The following is a 23,719-nucleotide window of genomic DNA, read 5'->3' on the forward strand; positions in this document are numbered from 1 at the left end:
GCAGAGAACTATGTTCAGGTTCTAGAACAACATATGCTCCCATCTAAACGTCATCTCTTTCAGGGAAGACCCTGCATTTTTCAACACGATAATGCCAGACCACATTCTGCAGCAATCACAACATCATGACTACGTAGGAGAAGGATCCGGGTACTGAAATGACCAGCCTGCAGTCCAGATCTTTCACCTATAGAGAACATTTGGCGCATCATAAAGAGGAAGGTGCGACAAAGAAGGCCCAAGACGATTGAACAGAGGCCTGTATTAGACATGAATGGGAGAGCATTCCTATTTCTAAACTTGAGAAACTGGTCTCCTCTGTCCCCAGATGTCTGTTGAGTGTTGTAAGAAGAAGGGGGGATGCCACACAGTGGTAAAAATGGACTTGTCCCAACTTTTTTGGGATTTGTTGATGCCATGAAATTTGGAAACAGATTTTTCCCTTAAATTGATACATTCTCTCAGTTTAAACTTTTGATCTGTGATTTGTGTTCTATTCTGAATAAAATATTAGATGTTGGCACCTCCACATCATTGCATTCAGTTTTTATTCACAATTTGTTTAGTGTCCCAACTTTTTTGGAATTCGGTTTGTATTTTTTCTGTTGATAAAACTACATAGATATGTTTTTAAAATGGTAAAGCAGATGTTTTGGGGTTTCATGTTGTATCCTGACAGTATACGTGTATTTAGATAGAGAAAAAGAACAGTGGCTTTACTGAAAGGCATTTAAAAGAGAATTTTGTCTTTAATGTGATTTTATGGTACCACTTTACAATAAGGCTCCCCTTATTTAAATTGCTAATAAATAGTGTATAGATACGTTAATTTATCTCTAAACACTTTATAAATCATTAACTGCTTATTATGCATTAGTTAAGGGTGACGAGAGACCAAACTGACCAGTTTCTTGCCAAATCTGTTCACCTATATATTTAATCTAGAGTTGTTATATTAAACATTTCAAACTAAGTTACTACCTTGTGAGCACAATAAGTATTTGGAAACCTAATTTTTTTTACCATTGTCCTTTATCACTCACCCTTAATAATGCATAATAAGCATTTATTAAAGATTTATAGTGTTTATAAAGGAATTAATAGCATATCTATAAACTATTTCTTAGCCATCTGTAAGGGGAGCCTTATTGTAAAGTGGTACTGATTTTATTAGCTCTCCACAAATTAAAATAGCACATAATCACGAAGCAACGGTTTTTAGTCATATTTTCTGACATGAACTGTATTTGATTTAATGCTCTAATGTTATAAAGTTATGGTTTGACGGTTTATCACCACATTTCACGACTATTCATCATATAATGCATTTGTGCTTAGTGCCATGTATGTAGCGTAGCTCTTACGTCTCTGTTAGCCTTGTTTTCCTTTGAATGCACCTTTTCCTTTTAAAATTTGCCTTTAGATTTAGACTTCCTTTCGTGCCAAAGATATCAGCATCAGATGATCTTTCATCTTTGCCAGCGTGTGAATCCGCTTTGCACCCTCTAATGCTTTAATGCTCTTTATTTGTAGATGTAGACAAGTAGATTTTTCTTCTGAAGTCTTTGGCCCTTTGCTTTTTTTTTTTTTTTTTTTTTGCCCGAGGCCGTCTGTTCGACGTCTTTAGAAATATTTCTGCAAAAGCACCGTTGTGGTTTCTACTCTCCCGGGCTGTTATAAATACTATTGAGGTAGAAAATACTTTTATTGTGTTCTCTGAGCAAGCACTCGGAGGAGCTTCAGTTTGCAGAAAAATTTCTAAAAAACAATCCAAACAGACCTACGGAGATGATCTTCCTCGTGTTGTTGTGAATGTTAATCGTCTTCTCTCCAGCAGTCTGTACAGGTTCTCTGTAGTAGAAAAACTGCATTTCCTGATCTCTTTTACTTCTTCGCTGTCTAATCTTTTTTTCTCTTTCTCTCTCTCTTTTCCCGTCTGTCCTTTTTGTTGTTTTTCTTTCCCATTTCCTTCTTGTTTCACTTCTCCAAGGGCATGATGATGCTGCTCCCTGTGCAGTATTGAAAAGTGTGGATAGTTTTAGCTTTCTGCAGCACCCTGTGCATCAGAGAAGCTTAGAGATCCTGCAGAGATGCAAAGAGGAGAATTACAGTAAGGCTGCAAAACTGAATGCAACAAATCAATTAAAACCCACCCTCCACCTACTTTTATGTTGGATTTGGGGAAACTACAGGGACGAGACTGACCAACACCAGCTTCCTAATAGAGCTGTAGCTAAAGTCAAGTGAAAACTGGTTTGAATTTCTGATTTGTGATTTGATTCGCAGCTCTTTTTGGAGACTAGATGCTCGTTGGTCTCTGCTCCCTTCGTCTCCCTCTTCACTTCTCTTGCATGTTTTTCATGAGTTTGTTTCAGTCACTGTGTCACTTGCACGTCGCTGTAAAACGCATGCATTTAAAAAACAAAGAGTTTCATGGTTGTAGTGCTGTGTCTTCCGAGTTTGGTTGAGGGAAGCATCAACTCTGGGTATCCATTTTCCTCCTGATTGTTTGGTTTAGCCATTTATCCATGTGTTTAGTCGGTCGGGCAGCTGAGACTAAAATCTGCCTTTTCTCTGTCACTAATGCAACTTCAGCTGGTGATGGGGATTGAAGACTTGGGAGGTGCTTGACTGAACGGGGATGCTGATGTTTTTTTTTTGTTGTTTTTTTATTTGCAATACTGTCACTAACCTGCTCACAGACAGTTTTTACATGTGGTGCAGGACACACACCTCACAAAGATCACACACACTTCTGTCCACTTGAATGTTCGTCTTTTTGTTGTGTGCGACCTTGCAGCTCCAGATGAGAGTGAAAATGTGCAAAGTGAGGATAAAACTGTGACCAACAGTTTGTTTTATGAGTTTTCTGTGATTTCTCAGCACTGTCACTGATTGGCTCCAAGTCCAGAGGGAAGGCTGATGAAAGTCAACAACCTTAACCAAACTCACCTTACTTAGATTTGAACTTGCCTTGGATGACTGAATGTGGAACAATGTGGGGGTTTAATATGTTTATTTGACATAACTAATCAGCTATTGAAGTCTACAGCCAAGACTAATGCATATAACCCATCATTGTCCATTTTTGCACACTAACCAGCACCTCCTTGTAAACCTCACAAATCTGTGTCACTTTTACTGGTGCATCTCAGTAAATTAGAACATCATCAAAGAGTTCATTTAAGTAATTTAATTCAAACTGTTGATTCATTACACGCAGAGTGATAATTTTTGAGCCTTTATTTCTGGTTATTTTGTTGATTATGGCTTACAGCAGATGGGGGGGAAAATCAGTTAAGTAAAGATTAGAGAATTATGTAAAACCAATTAAAAAAAAAGTTTTTTATTTTTTTTACAAAAATTACTGGTCTAATGAGCAATCATAAAACAGTTAAAACAGGACATCTGGACAGTTTTTTTTGTTTTGTTTTGTTTTTTTCCCTAGAAACATTTCGTTTTTCATCCGAAAGACTTCATCAGTCTGAGGCCTGCCAACCAGATCTGCTGTATAACTAGCCCCTTTTCAACATGGTTCCAACCAGCCCAGAAACTAGCTTTTCACATGTAAAAAGGTGACCAGTCAGTCTTTCAGATGAAAGACAAAACGTTTCTAAAAAGAAAAAACCAGTCCAGATGACCTGTTTTAACTCTTTTGGGGGGATTTATTTGCCTGGATGTTTACATCAGGACTCTAATGAACATTATCTCCATGTACTTTACAATACACACACTCAGTACTTGGTCGGGACTCCTTTTGCATGAATTACTGCATCAGTGGGGTTTGGCTTGGAGACCATTGATCTGTGGACCTGCTGAGGTGTTCTGGAAGCCCAGGTTGCTTTGCTTCCAGCTTGTCTACATTGTTGGGGCAGGCGTCTCTCATCCTTCTCTTGACAAAATCCCATAGATGCTCTGCGAGGCCAGTGATACCATGATCATCAGATCAAATATTGGTACTTCTGGCAGTGTGGGCCTCTGTATGTACTAAGGCTTACTGGAAAATTAAATAAGCATCTTCATAAAGCTTGTGATGGGCCTGCACCCTGTTCAGGGTGTACCACACCTCAGGCCCAATGACTGCTAGAGGTTAGCACCAGCTCCCCTGCAACCTAGAAAGGAAAATGTGGGTAAAGAAAATTAATGGATTGATGCATTGCCATAAAGTTTGTCCTCAGAGGGAAGCATCAAGTGCTCTAGAATGTCCTGGGACTGATGTACTGACTATGGATAAAACCTAGTGCACTAACACCAGCAAATGATATGGCACCCCAAATCATGGGTAACCATGGAAACTTCACACTGGACCTTAAGCAACTTGGATACTGGACCTCTCTTCCTACAAACTCTGGGACCTTGATTTCCAAATGAAATGCAACATTTAGTTTAATCTGGGGCAGCACGGTGGCGCAACTGGTAGAGCTGCTGCCTCTCAGCGAGCAGGTCCTTGGTTCAAACCCCGGTCCAGGGGCCTTTCTGGGTGGAGTTTGCATGTTCTCTCCGTGCATGCGTGGGTTTTCTCCGGGTACTCCGGTTTCCTCCCACAGACCAAAAACATGCATGTTAGGCTGATTGGTAACTCTAAATTGTCCCTAGGTGAGAGAGTGAATGGTTGTTTGTCTCGTTTGTCTCTATGTGTCCCTGTAATGGACTTGCGACCCGTCCAGGGTTTACCCCGCCCCTTGCACAGTGATTGCTGGACATGGGCACCAGCGACCCCTGTGACCCAAAATGGAATAAGCGGGTAAAGAAAATGGATGGATGGATAGTTTAATCTGAAAAGAGGACATTGGACCACTGAGCAACAGTCCAGCCGTTGATCTCCTTAGATCAGGTAAGATGCTTCTGACATCGTCTCTGCCTCACCCGTCTGTCAGGACATTTCAGAGTACTTCATGGAGATGCTGATGTCATTTTTTCATCAGGCCTTAGTACCTGTCTACCAAAAGTACTAGTACCTGGTTTAAGGGTCATGGTATCATTGTATTTGATTGGCCATGCAGACTTACCTGACCTTAACCTTTGTAGAAAAAAGAGACACCAAATCCTGCAATGCAGACGAGCTGAAGGCTGCTGCCAAAGCAAGCTGGGCTTCCAGAACACCTCTGAAGGTCCACAGACTGATGGCCTTCATGCCATGCCACACTGACACAGTAATCCATGAGCAGGAGCCTCGCCAAAGTACTTAGTGTGTGTACTGTGTGTGTACTATACAGTACATTGACATGATGTTCATCAGGTGTTGACGTTTTGTTGAAAAATATTTTTATTGGTCTTGCGTAGTTATAATTTTCCGAGAAACTGAATTTTGGGGTTCTCATCAGCTCTAAGTCATGATCATACAAATGAGAGAAATAAATACTTTAAAAAAAAAACTCTGAGTGTCATGAATCTACCGTATTCTCCAGACAATAAGTCACTTCGGAGTACAAGTCGCATTTATTTAAACGTGTATTTCACAAAGTGCAAGAACATACATTTGATCTGAAATAACAATCAGACACAGAACATACCTGGGATCCTGAACAGGCTTAATTAACGTAACAAGCCAACGAGTCCGATAAACAAATTACCGGTAAATTCACCAGTCTCATTCCACGTCACTGAATCCATTGAATTCTTCTTTGGTGTCGCAACCCCTCCTTTTTGGGGCATTTTACTTGTGTTACGTTATTCTCAGTTGTCTCTAAGTGAATGTTTGCGGTAGTTTTAGCAATAGAGGAACAGCAAATAGTTGTCAAAAGCCTAGAGGGCCCTCTTGCAGCTGCAAGTGGTAATGTTTACTCTTTGGTTCATGTCAGTATGAACATTTAACGCGTCAGTCAAAAATTGAGTCATGAATGGGGAAAAAAATGTAAACAAGTCGCTTTGGGCTATATGTCTCAGGACTGACCAAACTATGAAAAAAAGTGAGGCTTACAGTCCAGAAAATACAGTATATATATTATTGAATTGATTACTGAAATTAACTTTTTGAAGATCTACTGAGAGGCACCTGTAAATAATCTCAGCTGTTTTTTTTTTTTGCATATAAAGGCACAAAACACTGACTACAATAACACTGGAGTGGAGTTTGTGTCAGGGGTGCGTTTGTTTGATCGATGTTGTGCGACTGCTTGTCTCGTCTGTTTTCTATGTACATGTATGTGAGAGTGTACTGTATACTTTTGTGTTCTTTGACTTCATGTCTCTGTTTGTTCGTGATCAGGTATGACCAGAAAGAGTCCACGCACGCCTTTGTCAGACATTCAGGGAAGCAACACCGTCATTGAGAAACCCTCACGGTAAGTGTGCTTTTTGTCAGCGAGAGATTTCAGTTCCTACCAAAGTTTCTCGTGGTCTTACCTGTTCAGATTGAGACAAGTCTGGTAAGAATTTTATATATATTTTAATTATATGTGGAAGCAGACATGTATTTTAGCATGCTATCTTATTGTCGCACTATCAGCTAAATTAAAAGTTAAAGCGGTAGTAAAGAAAAGTAGTGAAAGATAATGAAACTAGAGCAAATTACAAAGCATGGTTCTTATAGCCAGCCACTGAAAGCTGAGCTTTTTATTTCTTGGTTGTCTATATTGATAGGTTAGACAATCTGTAATTGACCGTAGATCAACAACTGATTAATCTTTAGAGTAAACCCAATTCAAGAAGGCTGATACAGCTATCTGAACTTTCTTTTATAATTCAGTCAGTTTCATGGGTATTGAGCTAAAATATGGTTTGATAATGGCTAAGGGTCATTCCCAACTCATACTCTGAACATGCGACCTTGCTTGATTTAGTGCATTATGCTATTTCGCTAAAGTTTGACCAAAATTGCTAAAACTGTCAATTCTCTGAAGGGAGCTTCTAAAAGAACAACAGAGTTGTGAGCTGCAAAATATAGTCTATCAAATCACATAAAAAATATTTAATCCATTCTATTTCAGATTATTAAGAAATATATTTAAACTTTGCATACTTAAAGTTTTGCATCTCAACTGAAAATATTCAAGCACAGAACTTTTTGTACTTTAACTCATGGATGGTTTCATCACGGGGTTTCTTTTACCGTCAGTGTTTTGTCTAATGGAGAGATAATAATTAAAAGGCAAACCCTAAATACCCCTCTAGAAGATGCTCTGGAAGAACTTCTGTCCTTCATACATCATGATCTAGACCTTTGGACATTGACTGTTATTTACAGTATTTTTCAGACTATAAGGTGTACTTAAAATCCTTGAATTTTCTCAAAAATCAACAGCGAGCCTTATAATCCGGTGCGCCTTTTGTATTAATTCTGGTTGTGTTTGCTGACCTCAAACCGATTTAATGTGGTACACAGCGCTCAAAAATCTGTCATAATAAACTTATTTCGCTTAATGTGCCTTATAGTCTGAAAAACACAGTATATCAATTTAAACAAAAACATTTGTGTTCCGAGCGATGACTGCGTGATGCCATCATGCCTCTACCTTGTGACCACAATCCATCATTTCCTCTGTAGACCTTGATGTTTACGGGAACAGCTATGACTTTCAGAGCAGTGACGTTTCAACAAGCCTGCTTTTGTTATCCAGGAGCACAGTGTGAGGTTGGTTAAAGAAAAAAAATCTTACTTTACGTAATGTGTGACCTTTGGCCTCCTTCTGTCCCTCTCCACACATTGCCTACATTCTCGGATAGCGCTTAACCCTGTCCAGCTGCTTCCTCCGTGATGTAAAGTCAGAGCTATGCAACGGAGAGGATCGTCCGGGGAGAGATAAATATTCAGCCCCTGCAGGGTGCTTGTCAGCTGAGCAGAACCGCAGACAGTGCAGTACTTTATGGGACTCTCAGTGAGACTATGGAGATAAACAGTCGGTACAAAAGGCGTATTGTAATGTCAACGCGTATCGAGATCGATGATCAACAAGGGGAAAATTCTTCTCTGCGTGGCAGGCCAGATTCAAACAGATAATTTACAAATACTAGATATTTTGGCACCAAGCTTCAGTGTTGGATTTGAGTATGGACAATAAGCCGTTAAACACTTCTTCCATTACGAAGTATAAACCCAAAAAGTGTGTATGATTTGAAAAGCTTGGACTTGTTGCTTATTCTGTAGTAATTCATAAAAGTGTAATGTAAACCTGGTCTGTGGCGCAAAATGTATAACTGTACTGCTCCTCTGGGACTGTAGAGTAGAACAAAGGACAAGGGAGAAGTCTGAAGAAGCATCTGCTCAGTACATTCATAAAAACACTGTTTCCACAACACTGAATGTACTGATCCCAAGTTTTAGACATTTTACTAACAAATGTACAATTACTCTGTCAAATGAAGTTTAAGCTTTCTGGATTAATGTGTTGACGTGTAAAATGAATTAAATTGTGTATGTACTTAGCTGGACTACAGGAAGTAAAGTGGTGGTTTAGCTTAATGCTAACATTATCTTGCTCACATTAGCTCATTGCCCCATAAACAAAGCCCCATGGATGCTTAAAGAATGCTACGTTTTAACTAAACCAAATTAGTTTGAGTAGTTTTTAAATCTAAAGAGAAAGAACTTGTGTTTTACTGTATTTTCTGCCATAAAAGTCGCACCGCCATATATGTCGCATCAGTCCAAAAATGTCTAATAAAGTGGGAAATAAAAACATAAATATGTCACTTCGCCGTATAAGTCGCATCTATTATGCATCACCGCTGACCACCCGGAAACGTGGGTGGGTGTTGTGCCAAAAATTAATTTGCTGCCAAATGGCAGGAGCATGCACGGGAGGACTTTAACAGGCATTTAACAAGATTAACACTTAAAAACAATTATTTGTTTGCTCGAAATTATATCAAAGGTGTGTATCAGTTTAACTTTTCCTTAATAAATACACTTTGACGGTCAAATCAGCTGCATTTGAAAAATCGATGCGTGGCTGCAGGAGCACACAGAGGGAGGTCTCAATGTGCATTTCTTCGAAATTTAACAAGATTAACACCTAAAAACAATTTGGTTGCTCGACATTATAGTAAAGGTGCGTCTCCGTCTAACTTTTCCTTAATAAATTCACTTTAATGGTCAAATCAGCTGCATTTCTCCTGGGCGGCGAAATGCAGCTGATTTGACATTTGCTCCAGGAGTTCAGGAGCAAGACGAAGGTGGCTTGGTATGGCAAGCCAAGTGTCTCATTAATAGCCACTTTTACCTATTAATGAGACACTTGGCTTGCCAGAATTCTCGAGGGCCCTCTAGCAGCTGCAAATGGTAATGTTTAATACTTTTCATGTCAGAATGAATGAAATCGTCAGATCTCAGCCAAAAATTAGGTTAAAAATATGGGGGAAAAACGTATCGCTTCACTGTATATGTCGCAGGACTTGCAAATTTATGCAAAAAGGTATGACTTACTGTATATGGTGAAAAATACGGTACATTGATTTATGATTTTAAAGTCTTGTCAACACTGAAACATTTGTTTTAGTGAATATAATAAAGTGTATTTTATTGTGAAAGCTCTGCATCTACATGGGAATGGTGTTTTTGAAGCCATAACCTGTATTCTTTCAAAAAGGGGTTTCAGAGTGAGAAACCCTTGAAACCTCATCCTTGTGTTTGTGTGTGGATAGCCAAAACGCAACCTTTTCAAAACTGTTATAGACCCATGTCTTTGTTGTGAGTCCACAGAAAGGATTCAATTCTTGCTGATGTAAGCTTTGCAGCCTCGTTCATAAGACACCTCAGTTCGGGACTGGCATGGGTTGACCTCCTTGGTCCACTCAGAACACACAACGAGATGGTGAGGGGTGTCATAGGCAGCGTGTCTCTGGTGCACATCTGTGCTGCCAAGCGTGGTAGTAACAGGACTGGCCGATGCATGAAGAAAAAGAAAAAAAAGTGGAGCTGCAGCTCAGTAATGTGATGAACTGACAGGATTAGTTGCGACCGCCTGCTCTAAACAGCAAACCGATGTATTACCAGGAGAATATTGATGATGCCACACAGCAACTTTGTAGTTAATTAAAAAAAATACTTCACCACAAATAGGATCGCTAAAGTGAGTTAATTCATTAATGACACGATGGAGACGTCCGACGCACATTGAATGCATCATGCTCTGCTTCAGCCCAGCAGAGTTCTGCTCCACGCCTCTTTTGGTTCTGCCCGAAGCTCACATCTGAGTGGGACGTGACGGCTACATCTGTAATTTATGAACAGCTGGAGGAAGCTTAAAGACGAACTTGCCTACGTGTCCATTTCGCGGAGCTGTCTTCTGAATAGGCCTTATGTTTCATGTATTTAGTGTATTTTAGTGGCAGCATTACAGCGCCACATACAGGCCAAGCGTAGTGACTACAGTGTTTTGGATAGTTTTCTGCGCAGATCAAAGCACTCTTAGAAACTGTGCCGTGTTAATGAGGATATTTTAAAAACAGACGAATATAAGTATTTTGGGAAAAAAGTTTCTTTGTGAACTAGGCCTAAGTTGCTTCCACACAATTTAATACAGTTCAGCACTGGAAACTGTTTAACCTCAAAAGGTTGCGTTTGAGCTACTGTAGCTTCAGCTTTGTGTTTGGACAGGATTTTATTTCTCAGCTCTTAAAAGCACCTCTACGTTCTGATTCAGACACCTTCATGACGCAGTATGAGCCAACAAATGCTTTATCCATGTGTGTGTTTTGTACTATGCTGAAGGGATTCTTGTAAATCTACAAAGGAAGATAGTGGAAACAAAATAAAATGTTCCGCTGTGCTGGAACATTTTAATAAATTGCCACTTGTGTAATGTTGCTCTTTTTTCCATCTTCTTGTTAGAAACTGTCTTTTATTTCTCGCTTTTTATTGAATATGTTGGAGTTTTTTTTTCCTTCTGCCATCTGGACTGCAGAAGAGTCCTGTCTGGTTAAAACCATGTTCAGACCTCATGTGTTTGTGTTGTGGGCGAGTGGTTTGGTTTTACCTTGGCCTGAGGTTTTAAACCTCTGAGTATAAATTCTGGTCAACTCTTCATTGGGACAAAAGGTGGAAAATGCTGCTGCTGGAGGGGTTGCTCATGGGAAAAATATTAATTTTACATATAAACAAGGCACTGCACTGCAGTTTTGAAATATGCATGCGTTTCAGTAAATTAAAGTTTTTATTCTGGAAACAGACCTGTGCTAAAGGACAAAACTACACTTTAATACAACTTATGCATGTTTTCCACAGATCTGAGGGGTGCCCAAGCCTGGTCCTCAAGGGCCACAATCCTGCATGTTTTAGTTGTTTCACTACCCATCAGTAGTTCAAGTTCAAGAATCTTTATTATCCTCAAGAGGCAATTTGTTTCACAGTCAGTAGGCACACAAAACATCCATACCACACAAGACATTAAAATACAGTACATCTTTGTTCATTGAGAAGACTGATCGCTACAGGGATCAATGAGTTGTTCTGTCTGATCATCCTACATCTGGGCAGCAGATACCTGCATCCAAATGGAAGCAACCTGAACTCACCATGGAGTGGGTGATCAGGATCTGCCAGAATAAGTCTTCAAGTTGTGCAGAAGCCTGTTAGTCACTCATTTATTCAAACCCAGTGTTTCAAAACAGAGAAACCTATAAAACATGCTGGATTGTGGCCCTCGAGGACCAGGATTGGGCATTTTTTATGCATCTGTGTTGCATCCTGGGAAGGAATTGCTTCAACCATGTCAGCATTTGTAGCAGCAGTTGACCAACTCATCAGAGTCATAATGAAGCAAAGCAGTCAGCAGCTTTGTGACTTTTTCAGTTGTAGTTGTGCTTGATTTCCAGCAACACTTTTTTTAAAATAAAGATGACATCAGAGCTTATTGTTCTAAGTAAACATGTGTTTGGTGAGAATCTAATCGTGGCTGGACTGAAGGTTTTTATGGCTTTGGTGCATGACACCACCAACACGTTTAACAAAAACTTGTGTGACTGCATCTCCTCGTGACGTGAAAACTGGTCATTAAAGTTTGTTGGTTCTGTCTGCAGGAGTTCTCCGGGGCCCAGCTGGAACAGGCGTGTTGGTCGACAGGGCCGCTTGTCGTCCGGCGGTTCCACCACAGACGAAGACGGCATCTTTGTCAACTCTGCCAGCAGCAAACTCCTGGAGAGAGCCCATGATATCCTGATGTCAGTGACTAGACCAAATACTTGGTGTTCACGTTACTGAAGCTGGTTTACTTCTGTTCCCGTCGTTAAATTGAACTAGTTTCACTCTCGTTTAAATGTACAGCTAAAGTTCGGCTACTAGTTCGGAAGACATCTTTAAATTCTGCAATTTTTTATTTTTTTTACCCAGGATGCTTTTTGTAGCAACAAAAATTTGGTGCTCAGTGTGAATTCTGTTGTACAGTATTATCCTGCTGAAGAAGCTGAAACTGAGACGTTAAAGTTAAAACAAAGAGAAGAAAAGCCAAAAGGAACTAAATGAAAGCTAACAGCTAACATTGGTAAACCTATTGTTAAAATCTGAAATAAACTAAGCAGCTAAATGTAAATGTTAAAAACGTAAAAAGTCAAATTTAGCTAAACTGTAGCTAAAAGCTACATTTTGCAAAGCCATAGCTAACAGCTAAAATGTATATATATAACAGTTAAGCTATTGGTAAAGCTGTAGCTAAAAGCTAAAACTATCTAAATATTTGATAAATTCTAAAATTAGCTAAATATAAGATAAAAGGAGTGCAAGAGGACAAAGACTGAGCAAGTGTGCTGAAGTAGCTTCTATAGAGAACAATGTTTTTAAAGGCGTAGAAGAGAACTTTACGTATTTTTATGTGGATATAATGTGGTAAAGTTAAATAATTCAAAAAGTATGAAAGTTACAATTTAATAATTTGTATAAACCATTCTGGATAGAGCCAAACATTTTAACATAAATGGCTAAAATAACAAAGTTTGTAAAAGTAGTTTCATTGCAACAAAATGTATAGAAGAAACTAAATGAGAAAACAATGATGTGAATGCTGACTCAGCATTACGCTCGTTTAAAGAAACAAGCATAATTTAGTCTGTAATGTGTTGAAACGTCTGAGTTCCTACTAGCTCAGTCAGCTCCGTTCTACCTGACCTCTGACCTCAGAAGAGAGGTCTTCCTCCCCAGACAGGAGAATAAAGTTCCACCTCACTATGACCGTCTCAGGAAGCATCCTTTTGATGAATTTAATGCTGGTTGATGTTAAAGAAGTCCCCGATCATCTGCTGATTTAACAAACTTTGTGTATTTTTATTGTTTTAAACAGGAGGAACAAAAACTACAAATCCAAACCCATTCTCCCAAAGGTACAGTGCTGCATTATTTAAAGTTAAAGGTATCATCTGCATAGAGAAGCAGGCAACAATTAGACCTGTCGCGATAAACAATAAATCAATGACAAAAAGCTCAACTCCGGGGCTCTTCACTGACCCCTCCCTTTCTATTTTCGCTTTAAAATCTATTTTCGCTTTAAAATCTATTTTAACGATCTAAAATCATGTTTTTGGATCGTTACAAGCAGCTAAGCTGAGAAGCTAAGCTACGAGCTAAGCTAACAGGCCGACCTCGGGGAAAAAAACCTCCGTCTTGTCGAAGCTCCAAAATTCACGGTTGAAACTCGTGCCTTCTTGTAAAAAGTTTTTTTCTGCATAAAGAAGCTGAGAACTTGTTTACTGAGTTTTTAAATTAAAAGCTTTGTGTGAAAAATGTTATGCTAAAGAGCTCAAACCACAACGAGCATCCACCGTTTTGAGAACCCAAAAAAAAAAGGAAGGAGAGGCAGCCCATGTCACGTTAAGGGGCCGTCCTCCCATTTTTCTTGGAGAGACACACTGCTCGCTCCCTCACTATCCATCCTTTGGTTCAAACAGTCTTATACTGCCATCTGGTGGTCAAAAAGGTACTACACTCAAAATAAAACTAACCAACCTCCCTTCTTAAATTTGACAATAATTACTAATGAATGTAAAATTTCAAACAATATTATCGTTTATCGCAATAATTTCTGAGACAATCACCCAGCAAAATTTATCGTGACAGGCCTAACCATAATCTTTTAGTTTGTTTTTGTGTGCATGTATTCGTGTGTCTGTTAGCAAAATGTCTCATGAACCACTAATCAAAGTTTAATAAAACTTACAATGAATGATCATTGGATATTCAAAATAACAGATAATCGTTTGAAGTCAACATATTTTAAAATGGCCGTCACAACTAATCAACCTGTTCAGACACAAAAATGTCTCTAATTCATTCATTTTTACAGAAATTCAGCTAAATTTTTGTGGTATAGTAGCTCACGCTAACTTACAACACATACTTGAAGCACTAACTGATTGTGCAAGGTCTGTGTTCAAAACTTTGCCATTAACTATTGGAGTCACATCTGTCTGTCTGTTAGCAAAACATCTCATGAAAAAATGAACAGATTTTATTGAAACTTTTAGAAAGTTATTATTGGATGTACATCTTCAACTGGTTATGTTGTGGAGTCAACCCAGTTCATGGCCGATCAAACGTAGTAAACAAAACAACGGTTATAATTCACTTTCATGAGTATTGAGTTAAACTTTAATCTGGTAGTAGCTGAGAGTCATTTGAAGCACACAAACTGAGCATGACATCTCATCACCTTTTTTTTAGGGTTTGACCAAAGCAGCTTTAACTCTTGTCATTTTTTAAAGATGTTAAAGTAAAAGTGAGGCCTTCCATGAAGAAAGGCTGGGCCTTTATTTTAAATGTCACGTTCGATCTGAGACTCTTTGTGTTTTGCAGCACTTACTGAACGTGAAGTCACTGAAGTACCTCAACAACCTGACGCTTCACGACCGCATCACCAAGTCGCTGCTTCACCTTCATAAGAAGAAGAAACCGCCCAGTATCAGCGCCCAGTTTCAGGTCCGCCGCACACACTGCAGCGCTCCCACCGAAAAATAACACGAGAAGCACAAGCAGCTTGAGAAGTCCTTCTGCAGCTGTGCATACAATAAAAAAAAATCTTTACATACACGTTGTCATGGGAGAAGACTTATTTCAGTTTCTGTCAGCAGCCTTTACTGTCAGTGATGTAAACCTCCATTTTGCCAGTGTTTGGGAGTTTCTTGTGTATTAAAACCCACCCACGAGTCTCACTGTATGACATCATGTCTGGTAATTAAAAAAGATTTTATGTTTTTGAAAAAAGTTGCAAAAAGAAGCCAGTGCTCATTCATGGAAACATTTCTTAAGAATCAGTAAAAATAGGTTTGCAATCCTGTTTTTATCACTGGCAGCCAAAGTCTTGGTAAAATGTCTTGTTTTCGCCCTCTCAGAGAGCGAACAGCGTGCTGAGGCTGCAGGAGCGTCCGAGTGCTGAGGCCCCTTTGGAAGGCCGGCAGCCCGAGTCCATGTGTGGATGACCTCACCTTCCACATCCTGCGCCGCTCTCATTGCTTTAATCTCCCATGAAGGCGGAGAGACGCCAAATTCCTCCTGCCACTAAATTATTGCGCACACATGCACATGTTCATACGTTTCTTTGGAATGCGAATGAAAACGTTGCATCCTTTATTTCTGGGGTACAGATGTGCACACAAACAAAATTAATTAAAGTGATTTATCTTTTGGTGTTGCTTGCAGATGGAGCAGCAGTTAGTTCAGCTGTTGTCTGCCACACAGCCGAAGTGTGTTTGAGCCGGTTTTATATGCCTTGTTTGTGTTTCTTATCCTGCAGGCTTCTCTCAATAAGCTGATGGAGACTCTGGGTCAGTCTGAGCCTTATTTTGTCAAATGTATCCGTTCCAACGCCGATAAGGTACTGTTTGCTCAAAGTATTTTGACATTTACTTTGAAGTTGGTACTGCTTTTATTTTTGTAACAGTTTCCCCCTCTCTGTGACCTTTGCCTCTCCTTGAATCTCTTCCTTTGGCTTCCTGTTTCTCAGCTGCCCTTACGCTTCGATGATAACCTGGTGCTGAGACAGCTGCGGTACACAGGTATGCTGGAGACGGTGCGCATCCGGCAGTCAGGATACACCATCAAGTACAGCTTCAAGGTGACACTTTCAGCTTGTAAACACCCATTCAGAAAGGCTACTTAGAAAATAAAAGTTGCAGCTACAGTGTGTCACTGGGCTGCAACCGTTGGAGACTAGCTGCCGAATTCACAAGGGAGTCTCCAAAATGTCCCGAAACGTTTGCAGAGATTCTCAGTGTCCTCACGAGTCACAGAAGCTTGCAGTGTAAATAGAAATGTTAACGTTAAAAAAAAGTGCAACACGTTTCCTCTCCTAAAGTAATGAGTCGGTAATCAACAGAGTTGCTCATCTCGAACCCTTCTCAGTTCCTCCGGACGGACACTTCTTGTTGAAACATTTTGTCTTTTGTCGGAGGAGCTACAACGAACTGGTTGATCCACTATGAGAAGGTGTTGCTTATAAGACTGAGTTTGCTGCAGCTCTTCAGACTGAATAAGTCCTTTAGATAATAGATGAAACGTTTCAGCAAAGAAGAATCCATCCAGAGGACCTGACTCACCTTTGTTACACCTTCTCAGTTTAGTTTCCATACCTCTAGAGCACTAGAGCTTTATTTTGACATGAGAACTCTACTTATGTCAGAAACTATTAAAAGCTACAGCCCTGAACACCCAACTCTACAAACTGCATCAATGATGGTTAATATTTATAGGAAACTAGTTCAAATTTGCCTATTTTCATTACTTAATGTACTCTGGTAGGTTAATGTAAATCATAAGCAAGAGGGTGACTGCCAAGGTGGGTACAAAATGAGCCAGGATGGGTATGATGTGATTGGATTGGTCAGTGAAATACCATATTTTTTCCTGTATAAGTCACAGCTTTTTGCATAAATTGGAATGTCCTGCAACTTATATCGCGAAGCGCCATATTTATGTATTTTTCATTCATCATTTCATTCATTCTGACATGGAAAATATTCAACACTACCATTTTCAGCCACTAGAGGGCGGTCGAGTAATATAGCAAGCGCTTGCCATATCAAGCCACATTCGTCTCGCACCTGGACTCCTGGAGCAAACGTCAAATCAGCTGCATTTCGCCGCACCGCCCAGGAGAAATGCAGCTGATTTGACCATTAAGGTGCATTTATTAGGAAAAATTAAACTGAGACACATCTTTACTATAATTTTGAGCTAACAAATAATTGTTTTTAAATGTAAATCTTGTTAAATTCTTGTTAACGTGTTCACGCTCCCGCGGCTGCCATTTGGCGTTTTTTGTCACAACACGGGCCCACGTTTCCGGGTGGTTAGCGGTGACGCATAATAGATGCGACCTATATGGCGAAGCCACATATTTATGATATTTTTTCAACTTTATTAGACATTTTTGGACTGATGCGACTTATATGTCGGTGTGACGTGTACGGTGGCAAGTACGGTACTGTGCATGGCCAAGAATACAGTTTTATACAATATTAGGTTGTAATTTTCAAAAACTTATTGGTTCAAAGTGTTGCCGCACAACTCACTAGTTGCAAACACTCAGAAATGAGTGTGACTGCAACTTAAATTTTCTCTGTTTTTCTTTCAGCGTTAGAGTTTGGTTGATGCTGCCTTTAGTGGGCACAGAACTAATCAGACAAAAACCTCCCTCCTGCAGAGGTATGGAAAACTGTTATGCATGGTTTTCTTCAGGATTAGAGTATTTGACAAGACTTATGAGCTAAGCCTTGTGTAATAAATGGGGGGAAATTCCCCCTTTTAAAAATATTTGTTTTCAAAGATTTTCCTAGTTTTTCACCTTTGGCTCAAAATACCATAAAATCGTTTTTCCACAAAGCCTTACTCACCAAACTAGATGTTAGGCAGCAGACTGAATGAACATCTCTCCTGTGTGCACCACAGCTCACTCAGAGCCCGTGATGAATTCATCTCCAGGAAACCTGTCCTGATGCACTGTGTTTTGTCAGGAGGGAATTTCTGAGAGTGGGACATGGCAGCCATCTTTAACCACACGGGCTCTCAGAGGAATGATGTCAACCCTGTGAGAAGTGCCGTTACTAATAAAGAAAATTGTGCCAAAGGCAGATAGTGTTAGCTGTTGGACGGAAAACATTTAGGAGTGGCTGGTTTCTTTTTACACCAGTTTCCATTTTGTGTGTTTTTTTTAATATATATATTGGTGCCAGTAATGTTTTGTGCCAAGGTGTTGGACAATGATTTGTTCCCAGTACTGACTAATGAAGGCGTCACTTCATCAGATTAAAACAGGTTTTCCATGAGAATTAAACTGTCATCCAGGTTTTGTTTTGTGGGATTTGAAGATCTTTGCAATCAAGATCCTGCTGCCTCTCAAAAACCATGCGTGTTTTATTAGATGTTGAATGGTTTTAGCTTTCCTGAAAAACATTAGGCTGCGTCACCGCTCAGCTGCAGCTTACAAGGAGAAATGTGTCATTTAGTTAAACCTTTTAAAAAAGAATTGTGCAGTTTTGAAAAGCAGTGATTTTTATTTAACTGGCTGATAAACAGGAAAACAGTCAAAATGAAAAGTAGTTCAGTCTCTAATAGTACTGAGGTGAGTCCACACGAGGTGGATAAACTTTATTTCTGTGAAAGCAGATATTCAGAGCAATGTAAACTAGAGAAATTGCATTTCCTGTGAAAATTCAGTGTGAATGCTTATTGCTGAAGAACTTGCTGAAAAACAGCTGAAACTGGCAAAACATACTGAAATGTAGCTGAAATGGAAGAACAAGCCTAAGTTAGAAAGAAGAAAGAACACATGTTTTCTGAATTCAGTATAAATAAGCATAAATTAGCACAACAATTAGGAAATTATCTAAAAAAGCTGAAATTAGCTAAAAAATTTTGCTGAAAAGTAGCTGAAAAGGCAGAAAGAACCTTAAACTACCAGAAAGAAGTGAAAAGAGTTGAAAAAAGCTAAAAAAAAAAGAAAAAAAGTGGAATTAGCTGAAAAAGCTAAATTTAGCACAAAACAGCTAAAAAGTAGCTAAAATAGCAGAAAAAGCTTAAACTAGAAGAAACAAACTGAAGGGAGCATAACGAGCTGAAATTAGCAGAAAGAAGATAATTGGGCTGAAATCAGCAGAAATTACCGCACCATGAAAAACGAATATATGTGAAAACAGCTGAAATTAGCTAAAAATGCTACAAAGGCAGCTGAAAAGGTAGAACAAACTTAAATTAGCAGAAAAAAATAAGAAAAAACATGTTTGCCCAATTATGCTGAAAGAAGCAAAAATGAGCACAAAGAAGTGGAAATTATCTGGAAAACTGTAGAAATTAGCAACAAAAAAGCCCAGCTGAATAGTAGCTAAAAAAGGTATAAAGAAGTCTAAATTACCAGAAGGAAGTGGAGAGAGCACATTTTGCTGAATTAGGCTGAATAAAGTTTAAGACAAAAATGTGGAATTATCTAGAAAAACTAAAATTAGCATAAAACAGCTATATAGTAGCTGAAATACCAGAAAAAGCTAAAACTTGCATAAATAAGCTGAAAGGAGCATAACAAGCAGAAATTAGTAGAAAGAAGTTAGAAGACACACAAAAATGTAGTTAGCAGAAATAACCTGAAAGGAGCACACGACAGCTGAAAAAAAAAAACTAGCTGAAATTAGCTGAAAAAAGTTAAAATTTGCACATGAAGCTGAAAGAAGCTGAACCAGAATAAAATGTGAAAGGATCAGTAAAAGGTTGTAAACAGATCTAAAGATTTGAAGGATGGACAATAATACAATATTAAATTTTTCTGTCCTTAAGGAAAGATTTTACTTGTTTCATTCAGCAAGGCAAATCTCACATACATGTATTACAACATCATACTGTAAGTAAGTAAAAAAAAAAAAAATAAATTCTAAGGTTTACTGTCAAAACCTCACACATGCGTTTTCAGAGGTTTTATCAACTGGTACTGGTGTCGTACTTGGCCATCAAACTCGATCTATCCGGTCGGCCAAGTATAAAAATATTAAATTACACAAAACCTCATACAGGAAGCAGTTTTGACCCAGCTCCAATCAGAGTAACCCATACAGTCAAAAAATAAATAAATAAAATGATCTGGAAAAATATAATCTGTGACTTCAGAAATTGAAATAAATATGACAGTTCAACCATAAAAGCAGAAACATGGAAAATTAAGTTTGTACGCTGTCATTTTGGAAAGATGTTAAGTAAATGTAGTTGATGACATGTCTTGGAGAAAAGTTTTTGACTCTTATTTAAATATCTTTAGACAAATGTTGCCTTAAATAAACAACGAATGATAAAAAAAAACCCAATATGCTCTTTTTATTTTTTTCAATTACTCTGAAGTTAAAAATAAGAACTCGTAATAAAGCAAAGTGTTGGGATGATCTCACTCGGGTCATTTCAGCAGCAGACTCTGTCGTGCACAACAAGTTTCTGACAACATATTTGAAAGTCGTGCTCAGCCCTAATGAGAAATATCTGGAGGATGGCATCACTTCTCAGGACTTTCCCGGTCAGAACAGGACTCCTTCGTTGTGCCTGGGCTCTGAAACACCCCCATGCTTATAATTGTATAAACACAGCGTTGGCTCGCCTGTCCACCTCCTGCTGCCCAGGACTCAGACTGCAGTGAATCCAGACAAAGAAGCTCACGTTGAAGAACGCGAGTTGAGCATATTTATGACATGATGTTTGAATTTCTTTACCTGAAACCTCTGCTTCCACTCCCCTGAGAAAAGGTGCTTCACTTTCTGGAGCTGGTGCACGTTAGAGTTGAAGTCCGTCCACATTCAGACTAGAATTGTTATTAACTAGAGAAATAGCATTTCCTGCGAAAATTCAGTGTGAATGCTTATTTTAGAAGAACTTGCTGAAAAACAGCTGAAATTACCTAAAAAATAAAAATAAATTTAGCTGAAATTGAAGAACAAGCCCAAAGCAGTAGAACAAAGCAGAAATACATTGCTGAATTTGGTTTAAATAAGCAGAAACTAGCGCATAAATTAGGAAATTAGCAAAAATTAAAAAAAGGCTGAAATTTGCAAACAAAAAAGCTGAAAAGTAGCTGAAAAGGCAAAAATAAGCTTAAACTACCAGAAGGACGTGAAAAGCATTGAAATGCGAACAAAAATGGAATTGGCTGAAAAAGCTAAAATTAGCATCAAAGGATCTAAATAAAGAAAGAGCAGAAAAAGCTGAAATTAGCAGAAAAAGTTGAAAGGATCAAAGCTGAAATCGGCATAAAGAATTAGGCTGAAACTATCAGAAATTAACATGAAAAAGTGGAATTTATCTGAAAAGAACTGAAATTTGCAAAAAGATGCTAGAAAGCTAGCTGAAAAGGTAGAGCAAGCTTAAATTAGCAGAAGAAAGCAGAAACAACACATTTGCCCAACTATGCTGAAAGAAGCAGAAATGAGCACCAAAAAGTGGAAATTATCTGAACCCCACCCCCTGAAATTAGCAACAACAAAAAAACAACAGCTGAAAAGTAGCTTTAAAAAAACGGAAAGAAGCTGAAATTACCAGAAGGAAGTGAACACAGTTTTGCTGAATTAGTCTGAAAAAAGTAGAAAGGAGTGCAAAAAATTTTGGAATTAGCCAAAAATGCTAAAATTAGCATAAATACAGCTAAATAGAAACTGAAATAGCAGAAAAAGCTTAAACTTGCATGAATAAACTGAAAGGCGCGTAACAAGCTGAAATTTTCAGAAAGAAGTTAAAAGAAAAACAAAAATGTAGTTAGTTTGAAAGGAGCACAAAACAGCTGATAAAACAGCTAAAATTAGCTGAAAGTAGCTGAAAAAGTTTACATCTGCACAAGGAAGCTGAAAGAAGCTGAAGCAGAACAAAAATTGAAAGGAGCAGTAAAAGGTTGTAAACAGGGCTGAAGATTTGAAGGATGTAAAATGAGCTGAATTCATTTCCTATGAGAAAAAAAGTGGCAGAAAAGGCTTAAATATTTCAAAAAGCTAAAGTTGCACGAATACCAAAAGTCATAATACCCTTCTCCTGAATGAGTTGAATGTTTTTGATATATGATTTGTTGAAATAGCACAAAAACTGTAACGAGAAAGAAGCTGAAAAACGTACAGAAGAAAAACTGATCACAGTAGTGTGAGTGATAAATATTCAGACTGACGGCTTCAATAGAAGTTTGTTTTTGAAGAAATGCACAGCAGACATTTCTAATTCCCATTTAATCACGCGTTCGTGTTGTTTTTGTAGGATTTTGTGCACCACTTCAGCGTGCTGCTGCCAGAGGGCACCGCTGCTTCCAGAGAGGGCATCCAGGCTTGTCTGGACCACCTGAGCCTACACGCAGAGGGCTATCAAGTAGGAAAGACAAAGGTACTCAGCATTATTCCCATCACATTTCCTTTAATCATCTTTAATCAAAACAGAATGTCATTTAGGGGTTAGTTTTCTAATATTTTGGTGATTAAAACGGTTGATTATTGATGTGTGTATCCTGGACACAAATGAAACATTTGATGTGTTTGTTAAATACCACAGCCTATGAAAGAACGGGCAAATTTAGGATTACCTCATTTTACCTGAAAGAATGGTCTCTTTGGGAAAAGGAGGTGATGTAGACGGACCTCCATGTTTGGTGTGTCTAAGCATTATGAGCGGACTCTGAGAGAGGGCTCCATGTCTCCCACATGATGTCTATATAATTAGAGAATCGGGCCCTACATTCCAGTAAGTGTGTATCTGGTCAGGGATTTCTGTCAGTTTTGTGAGTGTGTGTTTAAGGAATGTGCGCGTATCTCCTTACTTAAACCAAACGTGTGGGCTGCTCCGATCTGACTCCACCGCGGCCTTTCCCTCTCAGGTGTTCCTGCGGGAGGATGAGCGTCAGCGGCTGCAGACCTCCCTCCACACAGAAGTCCTCCGACTCATCGTCATGCTGCAGCGCCGATTCAGAGCGCAGCTGGAGAGGAGGCAGTTCACCAGGCTGAGGGAGGCGGCCATCTGCATCCAGGTACACTACGGCGCTTTATTTCTGATCATAACTGTGCACAGCTACAGCATCTTCTTTTTGTTGGAGCCTTTATTTTTGAATGCTTTGTTACAAAGGCTGTCCAATAGATATATTTTTTTATTATAACTTTATTAAAGTATCCAAGAATGGAGCAGAAATGTGTTTCTCCAAATAGTGAGGTCCAAGAAATTCTACTAAAAAATTGTTATTTGCTCTGTTTGACTTAGATACATGTAAGTTAAAATCTCTTATTGAATCAAACTTGTTAAAAATAATGATTAATTTAATAATTTAACTAGAGAAATTGCATTTCCTGCGAAAATGCAGTGTGAATGCTTATTGCTGAAGCACTTGCTGAAACATCAGCTGAAATTGGCTAAAAACATGCTGAAATGTAGCTGAAATTGAAGACCAAGCCGAAGTTAGAAGAAGAAAGCAGAAAGAACACATATGTGATGAATTAGGTGCAGCAATGGGTGTAAAAAATAAAGAATTAAAAGATGAAAATGAAGGATGTCTGATTTTATTTAATCAAGTTTCTAAATTTATTGCAATGGTGCAAAAGTTGAGCTTCAACATGAACATATGTGTGGATTGTCTTCAGTTGTTCTGTTTGTCGATCGTTCTGCTTCAACAACAAGTTCAGATTCTTTTATGCATCTCTAATATAAGATGGAACTAGGTTGTTGAGGGCTTTGTAGGTTAGAAGTAAGATTTTTAATTCTATTCTTGTCAGGGAGCCAATGGAGAGAAGCTAAAACTGGAGATATGATCTCTTCCACTAACTCCAGTTAAGACTCTGGCAGCAGCATTTTGGATTAACTGAAGATGTT

General features: G+C 38.8%; 1 protein-coding gene across 9 annotated transcripts in view; it reads left to right on the forward strand.

The window, feature by feature from the left end:
- Nucleotides 1-23,719, forward strand: part of myo9aa (myosin IXAa) — a 138,924-nt gene that overhangs the window by 87,368 nt on the left and 27,837 nt on the right. For all 9 annotated transcript variants that reach the window (XM_037691641.1, XM_037691669.1, XM_037691647.1 and 6 more), the window contains 9 exons: nucleotides 1,991-2,110; nucleotides 6,209-6,284; nucleotides 11,959-12,099; nucleotides 13,212-13,251; nucleotides 14,720-14,842; nucleotides 15,657-15,737; nucleotides 15,867-15,977; nucleotides 22,127-22,249; nucleotides 22,737-22,886. In XM_037691641.1, coding sequence (XP_037547569.1) covers nucleotides 1,991-2,110; nucleotides 6,209-6,284; nucleotides 11,959-12,099; nucleotides 13,212-13,251; nucleotides 14,720-14,842; nucleotides 15,657-15,737; nucleotides 15,867-15,977; nucleotides 22,127-22,249; nucleotides 22,737-22,886 — 965 coding nt within the window. The remainder of the gene's footprint in view (nucleotides 1-1,990; nucleotides 2,111-6,208; nucleotides 6,285-11,958; nucleotides 12,100-13,211; nucleotides 13,252-14,719; nucleotides 14,843-15,656; nucleotides 15,738-15,866; nucleotides 15,978-22,126; nucleotides 22,250-22,736; nucleotides 22,887-23,719) is intronic.

This window comes from Nematolebias whitei, chromosome 2, assembly GCF_014905685.2.
Source record: "Nematolebias whitei isolate Nwh7 chromosome 2, NemWhi1, whole genome shotgun sequence".
NCBI classification, from domain to species: Eukaryota; Metazoa; Chordata; class Actinopteri; order Cyprinodontiformes; family Rivulidae; genus Nematolebias; species Nematolebias whitei.